At 35.5% G+C, this 26786-nt stretch overlaps 3 protein-coding genes and 1 long non-coding RNA gene across 7 annotated transcripts in view; 2 read left to right on the top strand and 2 right to left on the bottom strand.

Moving 5' to 3' along the window:
- Positions 1 to 783: 783 nt before the first annotated feature.
- Positions 784 to 1510, bottom strand: LOC130902875 (uncharacterized). Its single transcript, XM_057815157.1, has 3 exons — positions 1251 to 1510; positions 1032 to 1194; positions 784 to 974 (listed from the first exon to the last, which is right to left on the bottom strand). Exons 1-3 carry the CDS (start codon positions 1470 to 1472, stop codon positions 859 to 861), a joined length of 501 nt encoding a protein of 166 aa, XP_057671140.1. The 5' UTR covers positions 1473 to 1510; the 3' UTR covers positions 784 to 858.
- LOC130902874 (uncharacterized) overlaps positions 1264 to 26786 on the bottom strand; it is a 51635-nt gene continuing 26112 nt past the window's right edge. Inside the window, exon 4 of the mRNA XM_057815156.1 lies at positions 1264 to 1465. The gene's annotated coding sequence lies outside the window, so the exon portion shown is untranslated. The remainder of the gene's footprint in view (positions 1466 to 26786) is intronic.
- LOC130902877 (uncharacterized) lies at positions 1419 to 3289 on the top strand. Its single transcript, XR_009060484.1, has 4 exons — positions 1419 to 2209; positions 2582 to 2821; positions 2885 to 3043; positions 3159 to 3289. It is a non-coding gene; the product is annotated as an uncharacterized LOC130902877 (long non-coding RNA).
- Positions 3314 to 26786, top strand: part of LOC130902873 (uncharacterized) — a 51646-nt gene continuing 28173 nt past the window's right edge. For 2 of the 4 annotated variants that reach the window (XR_009060482.1, XR_009060483.1), the window contains exons 1-3: positions 3314 to 3584; positions 3641 to 3803; positions 3861 to 4040. Coding sequence is in view for 2 of the 4 variants with exons in the window: in XM_057815153.1 (XP_057671136.1) it covers positions 4856 to 5863 (1008 nt within the window). In the remaining 2 variants the exon portion in view is untranslated. Of the gene's footprint in view, positions 3585 to 3640; positions 3804 to 3860; positions 5950 to 26786 lie in introns of those variants that run through there. The other 2 variants (XM_057815153.1, XM_057815154.1) reach the window with 1 other exon arrangement.

The following is a 26786-nucleotide window of genomic DNA, read 5'->3' as shown; positions in this document are numbered from 1 at the left end:
AATCATAATAACCAAGCCGGTTTATGATTAATATAAAATGGTCGTTCGTTGTGGATGGCGGGTTGTCATCATCATGTTGGCTAGCGGCGCAAGCGCATACGCGTTACCTTAGTAGATCCCGCCAATTATAAATTTTTATAGGAAGTTTCTTAAAAAAAATTATTTATAGATATTAGATAATATTATAGGTTTTGTTTAAATACTATATAAAAAGATCTCAATTTTTTTTGGACTTAATAAATAAAAAAATGCCGGAATTTTCAATGTCATGGTTGTTTATTATCGAAAATAGCCTCACAAAATAATTACATTAGTCACAAAATAAAACAAATGAAATATATCTGATTTTTTCAGATGAGTTATCACTAGATAGTCTCGTCATTATGACGTGACAAGATGTCGTGTTATACACGTCAATTATTTGACGTTATTATCACGTCGATTTTTGGTGGTCTCAGTGTTTTCGACCAGTGATCACCAAATGTTGACGTCATTATGACGTGCCCTTGCTAGCTGGGTCTTAGCACAGCGGCTGTATTCCTCAAAGACAAATCAGGCAATTTAATCAAAGCACGTGCATTGTTAGACTCGGGTTCTCAATCAAATCTAATAACCTCTGACCTTGCGCGAAAATTAAATATCGGTACTACCCCAAGCAGCACAGTGTCGTTATAATGACGTCAATTATTGGACATTATTAGTCGGCGACGTCGTAGACCAATAAGCGACGTCCATATGACGTGACATTTCAGATGATTAACTATTAAAGATGTATTATAACAATTCTGACTCACAGGTGCTAAATTTGCTTCTGCCACCCTTCTGTAGAGTTGTCTTTGACTAACAACACTTTTTTTCTTACGGGTTGCCATGCTGCTGCTTTTTCAATTTCTCTGGTGCATGTTTCAACCACATCTTGATGGTATCTTCTATTTCTTTCTGACTGACTAGAGGGGAGCTTTTTCTTACAGCACCTAAAAATGTTGTTTCAGATTAATAATAAGTATGCACCTACAAGTGAAAACACTTACCAATAATCACATCCTTTACGTTTAAGTTTTTAAAAGCCGTTTTCTCACCTCGTTTGCCACCAAAATTCCAATTAGTTGCAAGAGAATAAGTGAACAAAAAATTTAAAATGCGGTTTGTATGTCCAGTAAAATCTCTCCCTCCAAAAGTCGATAGATATGCCGACTGGAATCACATAATTTAAATTGTATAATACATATTAAGTGGTACAGAACACCCACCAAAGCCAGGCAATTATTTTTTTCACTCAGGTATGTTTCCAATTTGGTAATATCCTCTTGAGAATTCAAAGGAAACTGTACGCCTATATCATCTGGTAAATCTGTATTACTGGCGTGATTGCCACTGCGATCTTGTTTTCGGATCCACTGCAAAATTTGATTGTTCTGTTCTCTAATGGTCTTCAATAAAGTGATTACATCATCTTGAGTGTTTGCTGGCATGGACAAAATATACCTTAGTACCAAAACAGTTTTTACATTATTTTTTGGTTTTTACCTCCATCACTTTCCACTACACCCAAGCAGCACAGTGTCGTTATAATGACGTCAATTATTGGACATTATTAGTCGGCGACGTCGTAGACCAATAAGCGACGTCCATATGACGTGACATTTCAGATGTCATTTTGACGTCGTCTAGAGACGTCTTTCGTACGTTTGTTTTCGGTCGTTTTAAGTGCTTTTTAATCAACTATAAAAAAAATTAGAACGAAAGTTTATTACAAAAACTAAGCCCTATACGTGCTTTATAAAAAATTGTACATTTTAAATTGTTGTTTACCTAAAATTTGGATATAAATATAAATTCATTAATTAGCAATGAAAATACTAAACTGACGTTTTAAGTGGAAATGCAATTTGAATTTAAAGATGAAGTGAGAATGTTGTAATTAACAATTATTTAACTATTTTATTAGTAGGAAACAATTATTTTTAGCATCGATTCCTGTCGAGGCTGTCGACCAAGATTTAATTTTGGCGCGTTTTTAATCGAAATGCCACGATACGATACGAGACGTGCAGGCGCATGCGTGCTGGACTGCTGGTGTGAACGCGTGTGCGCGTAATGGCGGACGGCAGCAAAAAGTTGTTTGGCGGCAATTTCACGGAAATCCAGTAACTCTAGCATTTCCGGGGCGATTCTTGTTAATTTCGGCCGTGGCAACAAATTTTTCAAAGTGAGTATAAATCTGCATTATTTTATTACAATTTTGGTGTTGGGAACTGTCTTTATTATTTAGATGAATTGTTACGTTGGCGTTGAATTCCAGAACAATGGTGGAATTTCTCTTGTTCACTCTGCCTGGTTAACACCGCTTAAACGAGAAGTCTTTTGGCCGCCAAAACAGACAACCGGAAATTTTATAAAATTATTAAAATCTGGACAAGAGCCTCCCCAGGATAACAGCTGGAAACTTAATCACCAAATTATTAAGCGAATTTTTTTCCAGACTGGTTAGTTTTGCTGCCTAAACCTAAACTGCTTTATCACTTTCTATTAAATATCTGTGATTTTTTTCAAAAAACTCGTATTTATTACTTGTTTTTAGACGACTATAAGATTGCGGAGAAAAAAATTAAAAAGGCTGAAATTACCTCAGATTTAACTACAGATGCTGAGGAATCAGCAATTATTTCACCTCGAAGGAAAATACGTCCAAAGAAATTTTCCACTGATGATGAGCAGGAAGAAGTGCTGTCATCATCAGAAGATGATTTTCCAAAAAACAAGAAACCCCTACCTAGACCAAAACCAATAATACGGAAGTCTATTACAAACATATTATCTGGTAATGAGATTTATACTTAAAGATATCTGGCACATATAAATTATTAACTGTCTACTGTTTTAGATTATTCTGGCCCAATTCAAACTTTTCCATTAGCTTCAGCTGGACAATCGCAAAGGTCGTTTGAGGATAGTGATTCTACAAATCAACTTTATTATTTGCCACCTCAACATTCAGCAAAAGATACTCAATTGACTAAATCTTCAGGACAAATTATTAGAGGTAAAAAATATAATTGTCCATTTGCATGAATTGTTTAAAATGTATACTTTAAACTGTGAGTTATTATTTATGTCCATTATTTCCTAGGAGAATTTGTTAATTCTCTATTTTACAGGTTCTGCGTCAAATCAGTCATTTTGCCAGGCTGCTGTTTCGAACTCGTCACCATATAATCCGTCAACTAGTAAAGCAACTGATGTACAGAGCAACATCAGAGCTGCAGCTCTGATGTTGCTCCACTACATGTAGTGGAAAGTGATGGAGGTAAAAACCAAAAAATAATGTAAAAACTGTTTTGGTACTAAGGTATATTTTGTCCATGCCAGCAAACACTCAAGATGATGTAATCACTTTATTGAAGACCATTAGAGAACAGAACAATCAAATTTTGCAGTGGATCCGAAAACAAGATCGCAGTGGCAATCACGCCAGTAATACAGATTTACCAGATGATATAGGCGTACAGTTTCCTTTGAATTCTCAAGAGGATATTACCAAATTGGAAACATACCTGAGTGAAAAAAATAATTGCCTGGCTTTGGTGGGTGTTCTGTACCACTTAATATGTATTATACAATTTAAATTATGTGATTCCAGTCGGCATATCTATCGACTTTTGGAGGGAGAGATTTTACTGGACATACAAACCGCATTTTAAATTTTTTGTTCACTTATTCTCTTGCAACTAATTGGAATTTTGGTGGCAAACGAGGTGAGAAAACGGCTTTTAAAAACTTAAACGTAAAGGATGTGATTATTGGTAAGTGTTTTCACTTGTAGGTGCATACTTATTATTAATCTGAAACAACATTTTTAGGTGCTGTAAGAAAAAGCTCCCCTCTAGTCAGTCAGAAAGAAATAGAAGATACCATCAAGATGTGGTTGAAACATGCACCAGAGAAATTGAAAAAGCAGCAGCATGGCAACCCGTAAGAAAAAAAGTGTTGTTAGTCAAAGACAACTCTACAGAAGGGTGGCAGAAGCAAATTTAGCACCTGTGAGTCAGAATTGTTATAATACATCTTTAATAGTTAATAATGATTCCAATGAATCATCAAATTCCGTTTTTTTTTGCTGATTCAATGTGTGAAAGTGAAAATGACACCTGTTCCTCAAGAGATTTAGATTTTAATGTAAACTCGCCTAATGAAAATTTGCTCTTCAATGATGCGACGTTATACAACCATTTGACTTCCTATTCCAGTAACGTGCCCCCTAACGATTTATTTTCTAATGAACCGCCGCCTAGCGATTTGCATTCGAAATTGTCAAACTGGGCAGCTTCAAGGTACGTTCGACGTACAGTAGTTACTCATCTCTTGCATATCTTACATCCATACCATAATGAGTTACCGTTAGACAGTCGAACGCTGCTGAAAACGCCCAGAGAAACGAAAACAAAATCGTTGTTAAATGGCGAATATTGTCATTTTGGACTTGTTAACGCTTTAAAATTAAAGTTATTGTCAGTGCCCAATATTTCTCAGTACAGCATTATCAACATTTCATTTAATGTAGATGGACTGCCCATTTATAGAAATGGTCAGAAACATGATCTCTGGCCCATTTTAGCACTTGTAAAAAATTTTAAGAGTGAGCCGTTTGTTGTTGGTTCTTTTTTAGGAAGTGGCAAACCAAATTTATTGTCAGCGTTTTTAGAAGATTTTTTAATTGAGTTATCGAACTTACTTACCACGGGCATTGAAATTAATAATAATATCCATGAAGTAAAAGTTCACAGCTTTGTTTGCGATGCTCCTGCGCGCGCATATCTGAAATGTGTGAAGACCCTATGTCTTTCCTTTAGACTATATGCACCTAGTTTGTCTAGGTGTAATGAAAAAACTTTTGCGTATTTGGACAGGACGCGCAAGCCGAGCCAAAATGAGCTCTACTGCATTTCAAAATGTATCTGAAAAAATTGTTTTTCTCAGTAAATGTATTCCAGTAGAATTCAATCGGAAAGGGCGCAGTTTGTCTCAGTTGGCAGATTGGAAAGCAACGGAATTTCGAACATTTTTACTGTATATTGGGCCAGTTGCTTTGTATGGGAATGTCGATTTGGCAATATATGAGCATTTTTTGCTATTTCATTGTTCAATTATGATACTTATTTCTAAACGCCATATTGAAAAATTCGGAGTTCCATTTGCGCGCCAACTTTTGCATTTATTCGTAACGCACAGTGAAAAGATCTACGGATTAGAGTTCTTAGTTTACAATGTACATTCCTTATTACATTTGGCAGATGACGTTGAAAATTTCGGGCCACTAGACAATTCGTCAGCATTTCCATTTGAAAATTATCTCCACCATTTAAAATCGTTAGTTCAGTCTCCGAATAAACCATTACAACAGATTAATAGACGCTTAAAAGAAATTGAAATGACAGTGTACGAAAAACATGACTCTACTTCACCTGATGATGAACACTTCTGTAAATGTGAATTGTCCCATTTCTTAGGACCAACGCCAAATTTCTCTTGCAAGCAGTATAAAAAGCTTCATTATAAAGATTTTATTTTTTCTATTGCATCATATTCAGAAGCAAATTGTTTTTGTCTTACCTTAGAAGGACTGGTTTTCAAAATAGAAAATATAGTAGTGGATAATAATGGAGCAGTTTTTATATTAGGTAGGAGGTTTCAGGATTACCGTTCATTTTACAAATACCCTGTCGACTCAAAAGAATTCTATGTTTATCGCATCCAAAATTTATCAGAGTATATCGAGTTATTGCACTGCCACAAAGTTTTTTCGAAATGTATTGTTTTTCCTTTCAAGCAGGAATGGTTGTCATTTTCATTATTGCATCATTAGTAATTCCTTATTTCAACTTTTATGTTCTATAAGTGTAATAGTATGTAGTTTTTTAAGATTTTGTAATAAACTGGTATTAATTTGAACCCATTTTTTTATATTTTTGATCCTACTTATACGTCATTTGTCAAAAGTAAGTACGTCATTTTGACGTCTCACCAGCCGGACTAGGTACGTCATTAGTTGACGTCTGTAGGATGTGACATTAACCCGTCATAATCACGTCATTTTAGACGTCCCCATTGGTCGCCAATGGCCTATAATTGACGTCATAGTAACGACACTGTGCTGCTTGGGACCAAAATAAACTTACCAGTGATCGGTGTTAATCAGGTTACTACTAATATCACAGAGCAATTAAATATTGATATAATTTCAAGAGAAAACAATTCTTTTCAACAAAATGCTACATTTTTAGTTATAAACCAAATAGCGGGTAATATTCCAAACTTCAAAATCGATTGTCAACATTTAAATATACCGAAACGAAACACATTACTCTTGCGGATCCAGAATTCGATAAATCCGCCAAACTGGATATTCTCTTAGGCGCAGGTGTCTTTTGGGATATTTTAGCGGATGGGCAATTTAAGCTCGGCGACGGTAAACCGATACTTCAGAAAACATTATTTGGATGGGTCATATCGGGACCCATATATCAAAATTATTCAATTCAAAATAACAGTAGTAATACCATATCATGTAATTTAATCACAACTACGCTTGAAAACGCAATTGAGAAATTTTGGAAAATCGAGGAATACCAAGACGATAACAAAACCAAACGGACGATTGAAGAAAAACAATGCGAAGAACATTTCCTAAAAACAATTCAGCGGACCGAAACTGGCAGATTTCGTGCGACGTTGCCAGTTCGCGAAGGTGTAGGCGATTTGGGGAATTCGAAGATGAATGCGATTAAAAGGTTTCACAAATTAGAAAGTAAACTGATCAATGATACAGTCATACGTCAACAATATTCGGAGTTCATGAGGGAATATGAAAAACTCGGGCACATGACCAAGGTGCCGACGTGGGCAACGGAAGTGGATGGAAAGGGAGTTTTTTACCTACCACATCATGGTGTCGTGAAGGATAGTGCAACCACTAAACTACGAGTGGTGTTCGATGCATCCGCCAAAACAGGAAACGGTATTTCGTTGAATGATACGCTAATGGTGGGTCCTACAATACAGGAAGATCTTTTTGCTATAATCATTCGTTTTAGACAACACAATGTAGCAATGGTAGCGGACATAGGGAAGATGTACCGGCAGGTGGAAATTGTAGAAGAGCAACGTGATTTACAGCGAATTATGTGGCGTTCGGATCCAAACCTGCCTCTAGAAGTCTACACATTAAACACCGTAACATACGGCACAGCTCCAGCTTCATTCATTGCTATACGATGCTTGCACCAACTCGCTTTAGAAAACAGTAAAAAGTACCCAGTAGCATCACAAGTAATAACTCGCGATTTTTATGTTGATGACCTCATCACTGGTACAGACACCAACATCACCAACATTTTAGAAAGTGGATCCTTTCCTCTTCGGAAGTGGAAAACTAACAAACCAAACATTTTCAACGATATTAACAACATTTCAGATCTACCAGATCATTATCTATCAACCGATGACCAATCAAAAACTTTAGGGCTTGTCTGGAACTCTCAATCAGACACGCTACATTTCAGTACAGATTCAATACAAATTGAAAATAACAATTTCACAAAACGCGAAATACTCTCCGTAATTGCTCAGTTATTCGATCCATTTGGCTTGGTCGGTCCAGTAATTGTTAAAGCCAAAGTTATCATGCAAAAACTTTGGCAGCACAAAGTAGATTGGGATCAAATTGCTCCTTCACCAATAATTTCAGAGTTTATTCATTTACAAAAGGAATTACCTATTTTGGCTACAATTAAAATTCCTTGACAAATAACAGTTCCCAAAGCCAATATTATTGAAATTCACACTTTCAGCGATGCATCTACTATCGCGTATGGTGCGTGTTCATACCTACGAACTGTAGATAACTCCGGACAATGCTCTGTACGTTTAATTTGTGCTAAATCAAGAGTAGCACCTTTTGTCACGTTGCCACGCTTGGAGCTAAACGCAGCTTTATTAGCAACGAATCTGACAGCTAAGCTCATGGAGGCTTTTACTTGTCGTATATCTAACATTTTTTATTATACTGATTCAACCATCGTTTTATCGTGGTTAAATACGGAACCCGCACTTTTAAAAACATTTGTAGCAAACCGCGTAGCGGACATACAAGGAAAATCCAAAATCGAAAATTGGCAACATGTAAAATCCGAACATAACGCGGCTGACATCATCTCGAGAGGATCACTACCCAGTCAGCTGCTCGAATGCGACATGTGGTGGAACGGGCCATTCTTTCTAAGCAATCCTAATCGACCGGTCACGAATAATAATTTTTTACCACTCAATGAATTACCAGAGGTAAAAAATTCCGCGTTAACACAAAATGTAATTATAGCTGATAGTACGATATTCGAGAGATATTCTAATTTCGACAAATTAAACAGAGTCATAGCGTGGATTTTACGATTTAAAGGTAACACATTACGTGCAAAACATGATAGAATATACGGTACAAAACTCACAGTGCACGAATTAAAACTGGCAAAACAAAGTATTATAAGGGCAACGCAATCAGTGCATTTTGCGGAAGAAATAAAATGTTTAATTAAAAATAAACCGCTAAACGCTCATTCAAAATTGTTAACTTTAAACCCATTTTTAGATAGCGATCATTTATTGCGGGTAGGGGGGAGAATTGTCAATTCAAACTTTTCATTTGACAAAAAATTCCCTTACGTCATACCTCATAATGGTCACGTCACGCGCCTTCTAATCGAAAGAGAGCATACATTATTATTACACGCTGGTGCTCAAGCAACTTTGGCCTCTTTCAGAAACAATTTTTGGCCATTGCGGGGTAAACGAATTGTCAAAAAGATTTTACATCAATGTATAACTTGCTTTCGAGTAAAGCCTCGCTCTTACAATGAAAAAATGGGAAACTTACCTAGCGTACGCTTCGCACAAGCTAGACCGTTTTTAAGCAGTGGCATCGATTACGCGGGGCCATTTTCGGTCAAGGAAGTTAAGCACAGAAATAGAAAATTTATAAAGGCATATTTGTGTATTTTTATTTGCATGACTACCAAGGATGTGCATTTAGAGGTAGCAACTGATTTAACTGCAAATTCGTTTCTAAACGTCCTCAAAAGATTTTTTTCACGGCGCGGTCTATGCAGTGATATATATTCTGACAATGGGGGATGTTTCGTTGGAGCAAACAATGATTTGCGATCGTTCCTAAAAACATTAGAACAAGACAATTCATTTTCTACATTTTGTGACACACAAGGAATTCGGTGGCATTTTAACCCTGCGAACAGCCCGCATATGGGTGGTTTGTGGGAATCGGCTGTGAAATCGGCCAAATATCATCTAAAAAGAGTGATAGGTCTAAACTGCTTGTCTTTGGAAGATTTTACCACCCTATGCATTCAGGTGGAGGCCACTCTTAATTCTAGACCTCTCATCCCATTAACCGATGATCCCAACGACCTTTGTCCTTTAACTCCCAGTCACTTTTTAATTGGCGACGTGTTGAAGGCCATACCTCAATCAAACGTTCAGCAAATACCAGTTAACAGGCTATCAACGTATCATGCACTGCAGCAAATGTATCATCATTATTGGCGACGTTGGTCTTCCGAATACGTCTCAACTTTGCAGCAACGTGTAAAGTGGAAAACTGCAAGTAAAGAACTTCTCAATATAGGAGCTCTCGCTTTATTGAAGGATAAGAATTCGCCGCCATTGTATTGGGCTTTAGCTCGCATTGTTAAGCTGCATCCAGGCAGCGATGGCATCACTAGAGTAGTTACCCTCCGTGCGAAGAATGGAATCCTGAAGAGGGCGGTGTCAGAAATTTGCGTCCTACCCATAGACGTTTAAAAAGTGTTTCTTAGTGATTGACATTTATTCTGACTTTTTACTTTTAAGTTGTTTTAAAACACATATAAATTTCATAATTTTTTATATTATTTGTCGTTTGAAAGTCGAGCCTTTCAAGGAGGCCGGTATGTTTAACCATTTAATGTATATATTTAAATTATGTTGAGTGCGCTACTGAACTTGGCACATGCGCCTACCTAGAGTAACCGGGCTTGCGCAGAAGAAGACAGACATCAATCATCAAGGAGCCACGAGGCCAACAGCGTTTTTTGTTCAGGCACACAAAGCATTTGTACAATAAAGTGAAAATCGAAACAAATCGTTTTATTGTGCTTCTCACATTGTATACAGTCCACTTTAAAACATTTTCAATCAAGATATCCAACCAAGACCTTGCTTTCCAACTTTTTTTGCGGACATTATTAAAACGATTTTGTCCCTAATGTTCAAAAACAGCGCTATCTGTAGAATAAACTATGGCACAGACTAAAAAATAACACCGAACACAATAAATCACATTATCTACTGAACAACGAATAATACTAAATGCTGAATGTCCGATGTTCGTTCGGTTATGCATCTGACCATAAGCGCAAATTATTTATAATATTACCGTACTTTCCTTCCTAAGTAAAGGCTTGGCAATATCGAAGAGAGGCTCGGGATGGTAATAGATCCATGTATGGAGTGTAGAGAAGGAGTAACATCTCTTATGGACGGTACGTTTAAAATATTGTCTGAATTCTGTAGGGATAATACGTGGCGCTGATTGTACTATGAGATTGAGATCTGAAGTTAAACACTTACTATATCTGAAACTAGCTTCAGATTCTATAAACTAACGAAAACAGAATATTATGTAGGTGGTGAAAAGAATTAAACAACGTTTAAAAATATTAAAAAAATAGTAAAAAAATCATGGTGAAAACTTGTTGTATTTCTGGATGTATAAGTGGTTCTTTAAAAGATTGTGGTATTCGTTCATCTCAAAATATAAAACAAGCAAGTCTCTTTGGAATACCAAAGGTAAGTCATGTTTGAATCTCTTAGAAAGCAAAATTCATTCAAAATTGATATTTTTATATGACTATAACTATTATATTAGTTGCTAATGAAGTTCAATATTTTATTTTTATGAACCGAAATATTTTTTTTATTATTCTATTATTTTTATTGATCTAATTATATCGCTATAATTATTATATTAGTTACGGATAAAATTCAATATTTTATTTTAATCAACCAAAATGTTTTTTTTATACTATTTCATTATTGTTACATGATTCTACTTTTTTTTCATATTAGAATATATGTATTATCTAAACCAAATAAATAGCTAAATAATAAAGTTAATTTAACGAGATTCTGTTTTTCAAGCGAATACCCTCTATAATCAGCGCCACCTATTTTCCCATCAAAAATCAGCTCACATTTTTTAACCCAGAGATGTTCCTCCTTCTCTACACTCCATAGATCCATGGTTACGCGACGACTTACCTTCGAATTCTGATTTGGACCATGCGGCATTCGTGCAGCGTTGCGTCTATTTAGCACTTGCATTTCTATATGAAAAATACCGAACAATCGTAAAAAAACGCCAGTGTCACATAAATGGAATGGGCCTAAGAGAGAAGGAAATTATTGCGGACTTTGTCAGTTATGACGCGTCTGGCCTTTTCTTAGCTGATTTGTACTTTATACAATAAGTTTTTACATATATTTATTGTATTTAAATATTTGCCTCTATTATTCGAATCACTTCCCCATTTTGTTTTCTATTAGCATCTTGATTAGCCATTCGAAGTATTATCTGATGTGGAGTTGTCAGTATTGGTATTACCATTCGTTTTCTTAATGCTTCTTTTACACTTGTCAATTTGTCACTGTGCAATCCAATCAAACGAAGACTACGAAGAAGAAGAGGAGAAGCAAGAAGTAGAAGAAGAGAAGGAGGACGAAGTATAAGGAGAATAGCAGAAAAATACTTTTGAGTGGCGGTGTCGTGATTTTTAAAAAAATTTTCTATCGGAATTCAAATTTCCGTTCTAATTTTTGTAAAAATTTGTTAATTTTCTCAATAAAGTTTGTTGAAAAAATCCTATTTTTTAAATTTAAATAAATTTCAATAATAAATCATTTTTATGCCCCTTTCCGTCAATTTGATGCCCAATTCCATTTGGCACAAAAATTTCAAAAATATGACTTAATTTATTATTCAACTATCAAGCCGATAATTTTTCTTATGTCTCAAGTCTATCAATTTCAATAAATTCCAATAAAACAACTTGAAAATAGCAATTTTTTTTCGCGTAATTTCGATGCATAAATCAAAGATTCTCAACATTTTTTTAGAATATTGTTGTGTATCGTAAAAAGTATAGAAAAGAAAAACAGCAGTGAGCGAAGAATTACTTAAACTAAAAAAATTTGATTCTTGTATTTTCTAAAATTAATATTCATCATAATAGAAGAGTGATAGTAAATTGACCAAATTTTGACTGGGAAAATGTGAAAACCAACCTGGAAAAATCGGGAGCAGACGAGTACTTGATTTTCAATTTCTACTAAACACCTATTTCAAGAAAAGTTGTGGATGTAACGGATAAAAGTATGAACAACTGTTGACTCGTTTTTCCTGAATTCTCTGTATCTGAGTTAAGAAGCTATGTGCATATCTATGTACTCTGCTTGGAATTGAAGGTAAAGTTATTCCAAGTTTCTCAGACAGAACTAAGACACCGAATGAGAACTCTTACGACAGAATAGAGTGCAGGAAAGCACATTCATTACTTCCTCTACCTTCCGTTGAACTATCAAGAGCTTCTAGAAGAGCGGGGAATGCAGGAAGTTGTTTCATTAAGGTCAACACTGCTTCGAGCATTTCTATACACCTTGTTTTACACAGTGTCTTTGAAAACTAAATTTACCTGGCTCAATTCAATCGGAGATATGGAAAGTTGCTGTATACTGCAAGAAGTTACATCTTGGAAATTCCGGTTTGGACTTTCTTAATTATTCCACTCATTTTCATCTGCCATTATTGTGAAAAACTCTAGACTTTTTTCGATTCGATTTACTTCAGCGCGAATTCTGAAGCTAGATTTACTATAAAATTTCCTTGGACGAAACAACTCCCAGTTGCATCTATAATTTCATGTTCTATATGATACGTTTTGGACACAACATGAAACCATCATTTAATAATTGGAATAAGCTTAATTGAGGTACAATCTGCGAAACGGTTTTTGTTGGCAAAAATCTTGAAGAAGCCTATGGATATTTAGCGTCAGTGTGTGAAGTAACTTTTCTTAATTTCATAACTTTCCCATTTTCTGAATAATTCTCGTATTCAATGGCAAACAGAAACATTATCTAAATAGTTTTAGTTTGAAAATAACTAGGTATAAGACATCAATCAATCCAAAATATAAGTCGAATTCACTTTATTTACAATCCAAATTACAAATATAATGATATGAATATTCACTATCTATGGAAATTTAAATACCCGGATCTGATCGACGGTTATTGAACAAAGTCATAGAACATTCTAATCCCGGAGCTTTTGGCGAACATTATCTAATCAAAGTGTATTTCGAACTAGAGTTTCCATAAATAATCCAATTGTTTTATCCTAATTTCACAAAATCTGGTTACAATTGTGAGGAATCAGCGATCAATGTCCAATTTAGCGGAGAATCAATTGAACTACTCATATTATTGATTGTTATACTAATAGATGGAGTATTGTCAATATTCTCAGTAGTTCTAGAATCACTAATTTCATTTATTATTTATTCTGCTACTTTTTAATTTTTTTCTGTATCCTTATATTCTGCTTGATTGCGATTGGTTTTTTCTATCAGATCACCAGATGCAACATTTTCCTACAGACAAATTTAAAAATTACTATATTTAAAATTGGTATTTTCATCTTACCTCTTCATTCGCAAATTTATCCTCAAAACCACTTGATGAAGGACTGGCTTTTCCACTACATTCAATTTGTGATTGCTCTTCTTCTAATATACTTTCCGTTGTTAAATTGATCATTAGAGCTGTACGCAATAGCAGAACATTGTAAAATAAAGTGTTACGACAAACCTGCTAATTTAAAGAAGACTACACTGTTCATATTCCTTTTATTATTCCAAGTCCAGATGATAATTTTGTTTTTTCTTTTGCTGTAAAAACGACATATTTTTTTATATAGCATATTTGTCTTCTGAGTAGAAAGGTAGAGGATTAAGTTTTAATAAACGAAAGACAAAGAGTTATTTTCTTCTATTTTTTTTTCAAAATGTATATATTTTGCATAGAATAAATCTTTTAATTTAATCATGACAACGTTAAGTTCTGTAGATAGAATTGGTCACAACATTACGCAGGCAAAACTCAAAGTTATAAAAGTTTTACATTTGTTTTTCTTATGACGGCGAACCGAGGAGATGGCCGAACCAGAATTTGTTGCGATTATCGAAAATTAAACAAAAATATAATACGCGATAGATTTCCACTTCCCCTTATTGAAGATGTCCTAGACAGCTTACAGAGATCAAGGATATTCAGCACCCTTGATTTGAAAAATGGATTTTTTCATGTACCTGTTGAAGCAAGAGCACAAAATATACTTCTTTTGTAACGCCGATTGGTCAGTACGAGTTTATGAAATGTCCATTTGGAAGTAGTAGTCAAGCAGTTTTCCAACGATTCATCGCTCATGTCTTCAGGGAGTTGACTGCAGGAATGTACGTTATATACTACATGTTATCATCTTGAGTGCGAACGAAGAAGAGGGGATAGAGACAGCTGCAGAATATGGACTAGAAATGAAAAAGAAAAAGTGTCAACTGTTGAAAACCGAGGTAAAATTTTTAGGATACATAGTAAGTGACAAACAAGTCCCAATCATAACTACACACCTATGCAAATATACATAGTTATTGAGCATTCTTTTAGCAGCGATCTAGTGACGATTCGAAGCTTCACCGGATATACTACATGAGTAGAAAGACGACCCCTGCAGAGATGAAGTATACAAGCTATGAGCTCGAAATACTCGCCATTATTAAAAGTGTGAAGAAATTCCGAATCTACTTGCTAGGAACGAAATTTAAAATAGTTACAGACTGTAATGCATTCATAAAAACCATGGAGAAAAGGGACCTTACAACAGGAATTGCACGATGGGCCCTAGAAGAATTTCAGTATGAAATTGAGTATAGACGATGTAGGCAGATGACGATAAAAAGGATTTTGACTACCGAAGAGTATGAAGATTTTTATTTAGAGCATGATATATTGTAAAAATACGATAATGGATTAAAATTACTTGTCATTCCAAAGAACATGCAGACTTAAAAAATAATAATAAAAGTCCACGAGATAGGAAATTTTTGAAAGAAAAAAACACAAGGAGTAGTAAACAAGGAATTTTACATACTGTTCACGCCAGAATTAATTCAAAACTCATGAAAACTGGCAACGCTGTCCGACCAACCGACTACTGAGCGAATGGAAGAAATGAGATATATAATAAGTTCTGTTGTTAAAGCTATGTAAAAAATTTTCTTACAAATAAATGTTAATGTGAACGTGTTAATAATAACTATAATACAAAAAATGGTCCTTACGAGCGGATTATAAACAAAACCAGTGAAAATTCGCAATAAACAATATATTATTAACAACTATAACCCAAAAACAATTTACCACGTGCTGCAAGCAACTATCAACGAGTGCAAAGTGATCGACCAAACAAGTAGTCGATACAATATCACGGCGACCAGACATCAACTCAACTGGCCGACTAGTTCAATTGCAAGAATCAGGCAGTTCGACCGAAATCAGAGTGAGTTTGTTCCAAATTATTTATTTCCGAATTTTTCTTTCCATTTGCGATTTCAAAGCTTCTCTGTTTGTGCTTGAACAATTTGACAATATAAAATGGCAGAACTTGGCAAACTAATAAAGAAAAGAGGTGTAATTAAAGCTCAGTTAACTATTTTCACAAAAGCGGTAAATGAATTTGCAACTATATCTAATTTAAGCCAAACAGAAGTTACAAAATTAAAAGATAGGTTACGTGATGCCGAAAATTATCTTGACGAATTCAAATCATATCAATTAGAAATAGAGTTACAGGATGATATAAATTTAGATGAGCAATTAATCGAACGAGAGAGATTTGAAAATTCATATTATGATGCAATCGCTGTTGCTAAAAACATTTTACAAAGCTACAATAATCACGATAATGATACAAATCTTAGCGTGATTTCAGACAAAGCTTGTTGTAAAAACGAGGGTATAAAGCTTCCGGATATATCACTTCCTAAATTCAGTGGAAACTTTGAAGATTGGTTAGAATTCAGGGACACATATAAATGCCTTATTCATGATAGTAAAAAATTAGATAATATTCAAAAATTTTATTACTTGCGAAGTGCACTAGGAGGAACAGCAGCGGCGTCCATTTCCAAAATCAAATATACGGCCGACAATTATGAAGTGGCATGGGCCACAATTTCAAAAAGATTTGACAATACTAAAAAATTAATATATGAACATATTAGAGCTATTTTTTCATTAGAAAATATACAAAAACCGACAGCTGAAAAACTACAAAATTTAGCTGACGATATTCACAAACATTTGGGATCTATTGAACAATTGGGGCAAAATATAACTAATTGGGATCCTCTACTAATTTTTTGGATTACTAATAAATTAGATACTAGCTCAAACCTTGAATGGGAAAGGGAAAATAGAGATCAGGAAGAATTGCCAAAGTTAGATAAATTCCTACAATTTTTACAAAAACGTTCCAATTTTCTTAATATGTTAGAATCAAAGAACAGTCTCAGTTTAAATAAATCAGATTCAAAATTTAGTAATGAGGAAAATAAATTCAATAAACAAAGTAGAGTAAGGTCATTGACCTCAAGTACATATACATGCTCCTATTGCAAGAAAGAGCATTCAATATATCGTTGTGCAGAGTTTCTCGGATTAACAATAACACAAAAAAAAGATTTTGTCAAAAAATCAAATCTTTGCCATAACTGTTTGCGTTCGGGTCACTCTGTCAAACAGTGTAAATTAGGGCCTTGCAAAGTGTGTAAAGCTTGGCACAATACAATTTTGCATGAAAAACTCGAGATAGCGGACAACGCGAGCTCAAGTTCCGCAGCACTAAGCAGTGGCGTAGTGGTACCAGCGGCGGGGCAGGTGCTATTATCTACCGCCTGTTTACTCATTTCAGACAATTTCAATAATTTTCACAAAGCAAGAGCGTTATTAGATTGTGGTTCTCAAACTTCCTTCATAACGGAGGATTTGCAAAAGCGTTTGAATATTGCGACACATAAAACAGATCTTTCAATTTTCGGAATTTCAAACAATATTTCAAAGGTCAGTAAAAGGTGTAAGGTTTCATTTAAATCTATACATACCAATTTTAAAGCGCATGGCAATTGTTATATTCTAAAAGAGATTACAAGTGTGATGCCGTGTTGTCGAATCAACACGCAATCTTGGGCGATTCCAGGTGATCTAAAGCTAGCTGATCCACAATTCAATATTCCCGGACCAGTAGACATGCTCATTGGCGCGGACCTATTTTGGACAATCTTAAGCAATAACAAAATTTCGTTAGGAAAAAATATGCCGCTATTAATTGATACAGTGCTAGGTTGGGTTGTATCTGGGCAAATAAGTACTAACAACGTTGAAAAGGCTTCTTGTAATTTAAGTATAAACCAGGAATTATTAAATTCAATAGCCAAATTTTGGGAAATCGAGGAAATATCTAGCACGCGACAACTTTCTCCAGATGAACAATTCTGCGAGGACAATTTCATCAAAACTACTACCAGAGACGCGAACGGACGTTTTACAGTCACTATACCTTTGAAGCAACAACCTTCTAGTTTAGGTGAGTCGAAAGCTCAAGCCGAAAAACGTTTCTATGCATTAGAACGAAAATTCAGGAGAGATCCAATGCTGCACAGCAGATATATACAATTTATGAACGAGTATAAAGAGCTAGGCCATATGACAATTTGTAACGGCAATGATTCAAGCTTCGAATATTTCATGCCGCATCACGGAGTTTTGAGAGAAGAGAGTTTGACCACAAAACTACGGGTAGTTTTCGATGCATCAGCGCCCTCTAGCAACGGTCTATCCTTCAACAATATTCAAGTCATTGGACCCGTTTTACAAGACGATTTACTATCAATAGTCTTAAGGTTTAGGAAATATAACTATGTAGTTTCGGCAGACATAGTTAAAATGTACCGGCAAATTTCAATAACGCCCGAGCAAAGGCATTTGCAAAAAATTGTATGGCGCGAAAATCCGAGTGATAACCTGGAAGTCTACCAGCTAAATACCGTTACATACGGGCAAGCCTCTGCCAGTTATCTTGCAATACGCTGTTTAGCTAAACTCGCTGAGGATATTCAAGAAATGAACCCGGAAATAGCCGAAATCATTAAGCACGACTTTTATGTAGATGACCTGTTAACAGGTGCACCTACACTTGAGCATGCGCAATACATATGTAAAGCGATAAGTGACACTCTTAAATCGGGATGTTTCGCACTCCGAAAATGGTGCTCTAACGACACCAACGCGCTCAAAAATATAAGTTCAAATGATTTAAAATCCGATATACTAGAATTTGCGCATGATGGCAAAACAAAAACGTTAGGCTTGATATGGGTTTGCAATAACGATAAGCTTCAATATAAAATTCATACCAATCCTATAGGTACAAAGGTCACAAAACGCACAATTTTATCTACTATATCAAAAATATTCGACATCCTTGGTTTACTAAGCCCATGTACTATTATCGCAAAAATGATAATGCAAAAATTATGGGAAAATAAATTAGCTTGGGATGACGCTATTCCAAAAGCTATATCTGAAAATTGGGTAAGGTTGGAGAAGGAGCTTCTTATTTTGAACGATCTTGAGTTAAACAGACAAGCTATTTGCAAGAATGCTGTTGAATTACAACTGCATGGTTTCGCTGACGCTTCGGAAAAGGCTTACGGAGCCTGTGTTTATTTGAGAAGTATTGATTCCGATCAAAAGGTTCATGTATCCCTGTTATGCGCCAAGGCAAAGGTGGCACCTATAAAAACAATACCAATCCCGCGGTTGGAATTATGCGCAGCATTGCTTCTAGCCCGCCTAACAGATAAAGCTAAAACTGCTTTGAAAATTCAATTCAAATCTTTCACACTTTGGTCGGACTCAACTATAACTCTAGCTTGGGTACGCACAAGCCCGAATCTGCTAAAAACATTCACGGCCCATAGAGTGGCAGAAATTCAGTCTCTCACTAAACACGCCGATTGGAGGCACATCCCCACCCACGATAATCCAGCAGATATTGCTTCAAGGGGAATATATCCTAGTCAAATTTTAAACTCTGATTTGTGGTGGCGCGGCCCTACTTGGCTAGCTAAGGACCCAAGTTTTTGGCCCAATGACAAGCTGGAGGTGGTTCATGATTTACCTGAACTTAAATCCAGTCTTCTGACCAATGTTGCGCCCCCTACTCTGAGTTTTCCCTTTGAACGTTTCTCAAATTTCTCAAGAATGCAACGAACAATGGCATACATTTTACGATTTAAGGATAATTGTCTTCAGAGAAATCGCAGAAGAGGCGGTTCTCTTACAGTACAGGAGTTAAGTGATTCTCTAAAATGTCTCATTCGAATTTGTCAATCTCAATCGTATTCTACCGAAATTGAAACATTGAAAAATAACAAGCCTTTGAGCTCCCATAGTAATCTATTAAGTCTTAGTCCCTTTCTAGAACCCGATGGTTTGCTACGCGTAGGAGGGCGACTAAAACATTCAAATTACTCCTTTGACAAAAGGCATCCAATTTTGATCAATTCAAAGCATCATTTTTCAAAGCTACTATTTTTACAAGAACATGAACGCCTATTGCATGGCGGCCCTCAGCTGCTCTTAAGCACTATAAGAGAAAATTACTGGGTTATATCCGGTAGAAATCTTGCACGAAAGACTGTTAAGAATTGTGTGAAATGCTTCAAATTCAATGCTAAAACCATACAGCCAATTATGGCCAACTTACCGCGCGATAGAACTAATCCTTCTAGTGCATTTTCAATAGTGGGAGTTGATTACGCGGGGCCATTTATGATTAACGATAAGAAAGGTAGAGGTTGTCGTTTAAGTAAATGTTATATTGGCGTATTTATTTGTTTATCAACTAAAGCAGTCCATTTGGAATTGATTTCTAGCCTTTCTTCAGAATCATTTATTCAAGCGCTATATCGTTTTGTCTCTAGACGAGGCAAACCATCAAAAATATTGTCCGACAATGGAACAAGCTTCGTCGGGGCACAGCGAGAGCTAAAGGATTTTCTAAAACATGGCAGCAACACTATAATCGAGAAATGTAGCTCTCAGAATATAGAGTGGAGGTTTATACCACCCTACTCTCCTCATTTCGGAGGTTTGTGGGAAGCAGCTGTCAAAAGCGTAAAGCACCATTTAAGGCGCGTTTTGACCCAAGTTCATTTATCATTTGAAGAATTTGCCACAGTTCTCGCACAAATCGAGGCGATTTTGAATTCGCGTCCTTTATGCTCACTGAGCTCTGATCCCAACGATTTTGGACCTCTTACCCCAGCTCACTTCTTGATTGGAAGACCAATAATTGCAGCACCTGATCAAGATGTCACCGACATAAAAATGAATCGACTTTCCAGATTTCAGCTCGTACAACAATTAGCACAGCACTTCTGGAACAGATGGAAATCTGAGTACATTGCGGAGCTCCAAAGACGCACCAAATGGAAGTCCAACCAAGGCCATCTAGTAGAAGATTCTCTCGTTTTAGTGAAAGGCGAGAACACTATGCCCACTCAGTGGTTATTAGGTAGAATCAGCAAGCTCCATAGAGGCCCTGACGGTATCGCTAGGGTCGCTTCTATAAGAACTCCCTCTGGAGAAATCATCAAAAGAAGCTTTCAAAAAATCTGCCCCCTTCCAGTTGACCTTTGAAAGCCATCCTTATGCTTTCAACGCGGGGAGTATGTTCACGCCAGAATTAATTCAAAACTCATGAAAACTGGCAACGCTGTCCGACCAACCGACTACTGAGCGAATGGAAGAAATGAGATATATAATAAGTTCTGTTGTTAAAGCTATGTAAAAAATTTTCTTACAAATAAATGTTAATGTGAACGTGTTAATAATAACTATAATACACATACCAAGACTAAAAGACAAAATAGAAACGATTAAAAATAACTGTATACCTTGTATATTATGGAATAAAAAGGAAGGAAAGAAAGAATGAATGCTTCATCCTATACAAAAACTAGAAGGTCCGCTAGAGACGTATTACGTCGACCAAATAGGACCAATGAAGTGAACAAAAAAATTATCAGCACATTTTTGTGATAGTTGATGACTTTTTCAAATTTGTGTGGCTTTATCCAACAAAATCAACCACGACGAAAGAAGTGACATGTTGTCTTGAAAAATAGCGTAAAATATATCACTTCGTCCTGTACGAAAGAAAGAAGGAATGCTTCATCCTAAAATCAACAAAATCAACGACGACGAAAGAAGTGATATGTTGTGAGCGTAAAATATTTGGAAACCCGTCAATGATAATATCTGACAGAGGATCCGCGTTCCGTTCTGAAGAATTCGAATTATATTGCCGAGAAGAAAATATTAAACATGCGTCAACAACTTGTGGAGTCCCACGAGGTAATGGACAAGCGGAAAGGGCAAATAGGACCCTTATACCAATCTTAACAAATCACAGTTTTGAAGAGCCAGGAAAGTGGTACAAATACGTTGACAAAGTACAGACTGCCTCTAATTCGACCTATCAGCGAAGCATAACTACCACACCCTTTGAAGTATATACATCTGATCCAAAATTAAAGAGAAAATTTTTAGATCCACACGAAATTGTTAAGGTTAAAGAAAATGATAGATATGACGTTGTTAAAATAGGAGATCACGAGGGACCCAATCGAACGACAACATGCGCTGAATATATAAATCCATGGGTCAGCTATGAAAGAGACGATTCCGAGGCGGATTCTGAGCAGAATGGCCCAATGTAGGATCGAGATTATTGCTCTACTCCATCCTACGGCGAGGCGCAAATTCTGTAATAACAGTGTTTTCTTTCTAACCGGCGCTTTAAGCAGAAAAGAACCCTAGACAACCAAGAAAATCATTTAGTTATTTATTGCGTTATGCAGTTCTGTGGTGATACGAGGATGTATTGAAAAATTCTTAGCCTACTATAAAACAAAACAAAATTTCAATGACAAAATATTTTATTACGCAACAAGATCTCCACACCTTTTATTACCTCATCGTTGGGAGAAAATTTACGACCTATTGAACTTTTTTTCAGTTGAGTGATCAGTAATGTCGGATAGTAATCTCCAGTTATTGTTCTACCCTTATTAAAAAAATCAATCATGATTACTCCATGGCAATCCCAAAAAACTGGAGCAAGAACTTTTCTAGCACAATTTTGAACACGAAACTCCTTAGGTCTGGGAAAACCAGAGTGTCGCCATTCCATCCATTGTTGCTTTGTTGTCATAAACTGTATCGATATTTTCGAGGACTGACACAGGGCTGGCCTTCCCGATCGGTCATCATCTTCAATGGAAAATTTACCTCGTAAATCTGCTCACCTCTTAACGCTTCTAAATACAGGTACTTGATGATGGCTCGATACTCCAATTTTTCGATTTTCACATTTTCGGTGGACATATTTTTTCTTTCAATTTATTGCGTAACTCTGGTTTACGTTTTTGACGTAAAACTTAACACTGACACTTTTAATAAGTTATTGTTCGGTATGCTATGGTAACGCAATATTTTGTTTATGCATGGAACTGGTCTAGGCTACCAACTTATAAATACATCGTCGTATAGTTCAAATCGGGGAAGACAATAACCCCCCCACTTTGGGATTCTCAAATATTTGAGGTTACCTACTCCAAAATAACGTTTTCATCACTTTAGGGTTATGTAACACACAATACCAATTTGTTGGGGTTTATCTAAGAGATACAAAAATTTTAAATTGTTCACAATATCCAGTACAAAATGAGTAATTACTGAACTTACCACTGAATTTGAAAATTGTTCTAAATCAGTCTGAATTATTATAGCTAGTATTTCCTACAAGAAATAATCCATTGATGATTTGCAGTTATTACAAATACCAAAAACAGTTGAATCACCTCTTCCTGTAGTTTTTTGTATCTTTCGACCAAATGGATCAAATTCCATATTTTTTTCAATGCCTTTAGTGAGTTACTAATTCAATTAACTAACCATTTGAAATCAAATTATACGCGGTAATATCTTTTGTTTTGTACAAAACACATAGAAACTAGAGAACATCGAAACAGGCGTCATACAGTGTAATAGTGAGTGTGCGTGGTAGTAGTAGTAAATGCAGCACACAAATTGTTCTCACGTATTTTATGAAATAATCATCACTTTTCCCCTTTTGTTCACTATCATCATCTTTATTAGCCATTCGAAGTATTATCTGATCTGGAATTGTCAGTATTAATATTGTCATTCGTTTTCTTAATGCGTATTTGACACTTCTCAATTTGTCACTATGCAATCCAATCAACCGTTTATTCCATAATTATATACAGTGAAACTTGGTTAAGTGAGACATCAAGGGGCCTGCACTGTCGTTTCACTTATAGAGGTATTCCACTTACCCAGTGTCTCAGATATACAGGTATAAATAAATATCTGTCTCATTTACATAGGGTTCCATTAATAGAGGTGAGAATACAGGTTCTTTCAGTTATACAGGTTAAATTATTAAATAAAATAAAAGAACGTGTTATGTGTGTAAATGAGTTTTAACACCTTTGAAACATCGCGGAGATTTGGATTTTCCGATTAATAGGATAGGCAACTTTTCAGTTCCTGACATGTTAGCAACTAGAATTATCGTAATGCGCTCTTTACCGAGTTTTCCGCCATGACAAGACTCACCTTTTAAGGTAAAAGTTTTATCGGTTAGACACTTGTAAAATAAACCCGTTTCGTCTGCGTTCAAAATATCCTCAGCAGAATAATTGCGTAATAGAAGTGGTAGGTCTTCAATCCATTGGCTACATTTGTTAACATCAACAGCGTTACTTTCTCCACAAATTGCTTTGAAAACTATACCGCTTCTTTTCTTAAACCCTTCCATCCAACCATTGCTGCTACAAAAATTATGAATATCGAGCCTTCGCGCGAAATCTTGTGCCTTTTCTTTAATCATCGGTCCACTTACCGGAACGTTTTTGTTACGAAGTTGCTTGACCCATATTAGCAAACACTGTTCAAGTTCAGGATATTCTCATAAACGTACACGTTTTAGTTTTCCTTGTCCTTCAGAACATTGTGATTCAATTTTATGTTTACTCTGAACTATTCTACAAAGAGTAGATTTTGGCACATTAAATTCGGCACAAACTTCTTCGCGTGTCTTCCCACTTTCATAAACGGATATTAACTTCAGTTTTTCACGTAATGATAACGATTGTAGCTTTCGTTTTGGCATTTTTCAAATAAACATCTGTATGATAGTAAAGCGAAACTAAAACTGAAGGTAATTGAAGCTCAAAATTTGTACTTACGTACTTGAAATTATGTGTGGAATTTGTGGGTAGAATAAGAATGAGTAAACAAACAATGTTATCTCAGTTACAGAGGTTTATGCATATAAAATTTACTCGCTATCTCAGTTATAGAGGTAACTATGATGATAAATCGAAAGAACAAATCCCAGATATAGAGGCTTACCTCGTCCCACTAACAGAGGTAATTCAGTGCCAAAGTGTTAGGACCTCAGCATGAGTTCCAGTTATGGAGGTTTCTCACTTATCCAGGTCCCACTTAACCGAGTTTCACTGTATATTCAGATTTGAGATCATTATTGAAGGTATCTAAGGCTCCATTTTCCGATTCTTTTTCATACTTATACAATTCGAAATTATGTATGATTGTACCATTCAAGTCCAGAAAGAAATCATGCTCATTTACGTTTCAAACGATAAGCATTTTTACTTCTTGTCAACATCATTTTCCTCATCATGGCTCTTCACATTATAATTGTTACATAAGATAGCATTAGATGGCTAGTGTATGGTCTCCTATCAACTACACATGACCACTAGGTGGCAGCAGAACGGACGTCAAGTAGAAACGTCAGTGGTACTCCTGCGCTTATCAGAGATATTGTAAAACATATATAATTCCTTAATAAAATAGTATTCAATAAGTTCTGACTATAATTTAACAAGTTATAAAACATGTAACATGGTGTCAGGTGAAATCACGCCAAGAAGATAAAAGGTGGAAATAAGACACAAATTAATAACAGTAGCTAGAGGTTAATAAACTCTGCCACACACTGATAGAAGCTTGCCGAGACCGAGTAGAAACGCGAAGATTTCACGTAGAGCAGTAATTTAATATTATAAAAAGAAAATGTCAACATTTAAACCACCATTAGCTTTAGTGTTTGATCAAAATACAAGTCAAAACTTTACAAAATTCATAAATAGTTTCAAAATATACATGAAAGCATCTGGCTATGACAGTAAAGATGATGAAATGAAGATCGCTATATTTTTGAATAATGCTGGTGAAGATGCTCAAGAGGTATTTCAAACCTTTAAATATGATAATGTTGGAGATGAAGAAAAATATGATTAGGTTATAGAAAAGTTTGAAAGTCACTGCATGCCCTTTAAAAATGAGACATTTGATAGATTCAAGTTTAACACGCGCTGTCAGCAAGAAGGGGAAGACTTTGATAACTTTCTTACGGCAATAAAAAAATTAGCAAAGCCTTGCAAGTTCGCAACATTGCATGATTCTCTGGTAATAGATAGAATAGTAGCTGGTATATTAGATGCAGAGGTACAAGAAAGGCTCTTCAGAGTGAAAAATTTGACTCTGTCAGGCAGAAAACATATGTAGATTCTCAGAAGCAAGTAAAAAGCAAGTTCATAATATAAGAGGGAATGCAACACAAGTGGATGCAGTCAAGAAGCATTATCAATCTTATAGCAGTAGCAGTGCATACGAGTGCTTCAAATGCAAGACAAAACATGGTCCCAGAAACTGTCCTGCCTTCGGGAAGACCTGTTCAGTATGTAAAAAGCCAAATCATTTCGCAGTGGGCTGCTATAATAGGCAGCAATTTAAAGGTAAGGAAAAGATTAGAAGTAAGAAGAAAACGCATGAGGTTGAGAAGAGTGGGTCAGAGAATAGCAGTAACGAGGGAGAATCAGACACACCATATTTAGATTCAGTGACACTTGACCAGGTGAAGTTTAAGAATAAGAATAAAGATATTTGGACTGAGAATGTATTAATAGATAACGAGTACATTACTTTTAAGATAGATACGGGTGCGAATTGTAACTGTTTGCCCATAAAGTTTGTTAGGAAGATAGGAGCAGAGAATAAAATAGTAAAAAATAGACTATCGTTGAACACATATGGTAATAATAAAATAAAAGCTAAGGGGTATGTAATATTAGATTGTATGGTAAAAAGAAAATTTTCTAAAATTAAATTTATTGTTGTTGATTGTGACAGTATGCCTATCTTGGGATTAAACACCTGTTTCAAGCTTGAATTAATAAAACAAGATAGTGAAGTTAATAATAAAAATAATTTTTTAACAAAAAATTCTGAGGTTTTTGAGGGTACTGGAAAAGTACCATATAAATATAAGATAGTACTAAAACTAAATGCAGTTCCATATTCTAGTAACTGCAGAAGGGTGCCAGAAACATTAAAACCAAAATTAAAGAAGGCACTAGATGATCTTGAAAACAATAATAATAATA

The sequence above is a fragment of the Diorhabda carinulata genome, chromosome Y (genome assembly GCF_026250575.1).
Source record: "Diorhabda carinulata isolate Delta chromosome Y, icDioCari1.1, whole genome shotgun sequence".
Classification (NCBI taxonomy): domain Eukaryota; kingdom Metazoa; phylum Arthropoda; class Insecta; order Coleoptera; family Chrysomelidae; genus Diorhabda; species Diorhabda carinulata.
This window is presented reverse-complemented; position numbering and strand designations above follow the sequence as displayed.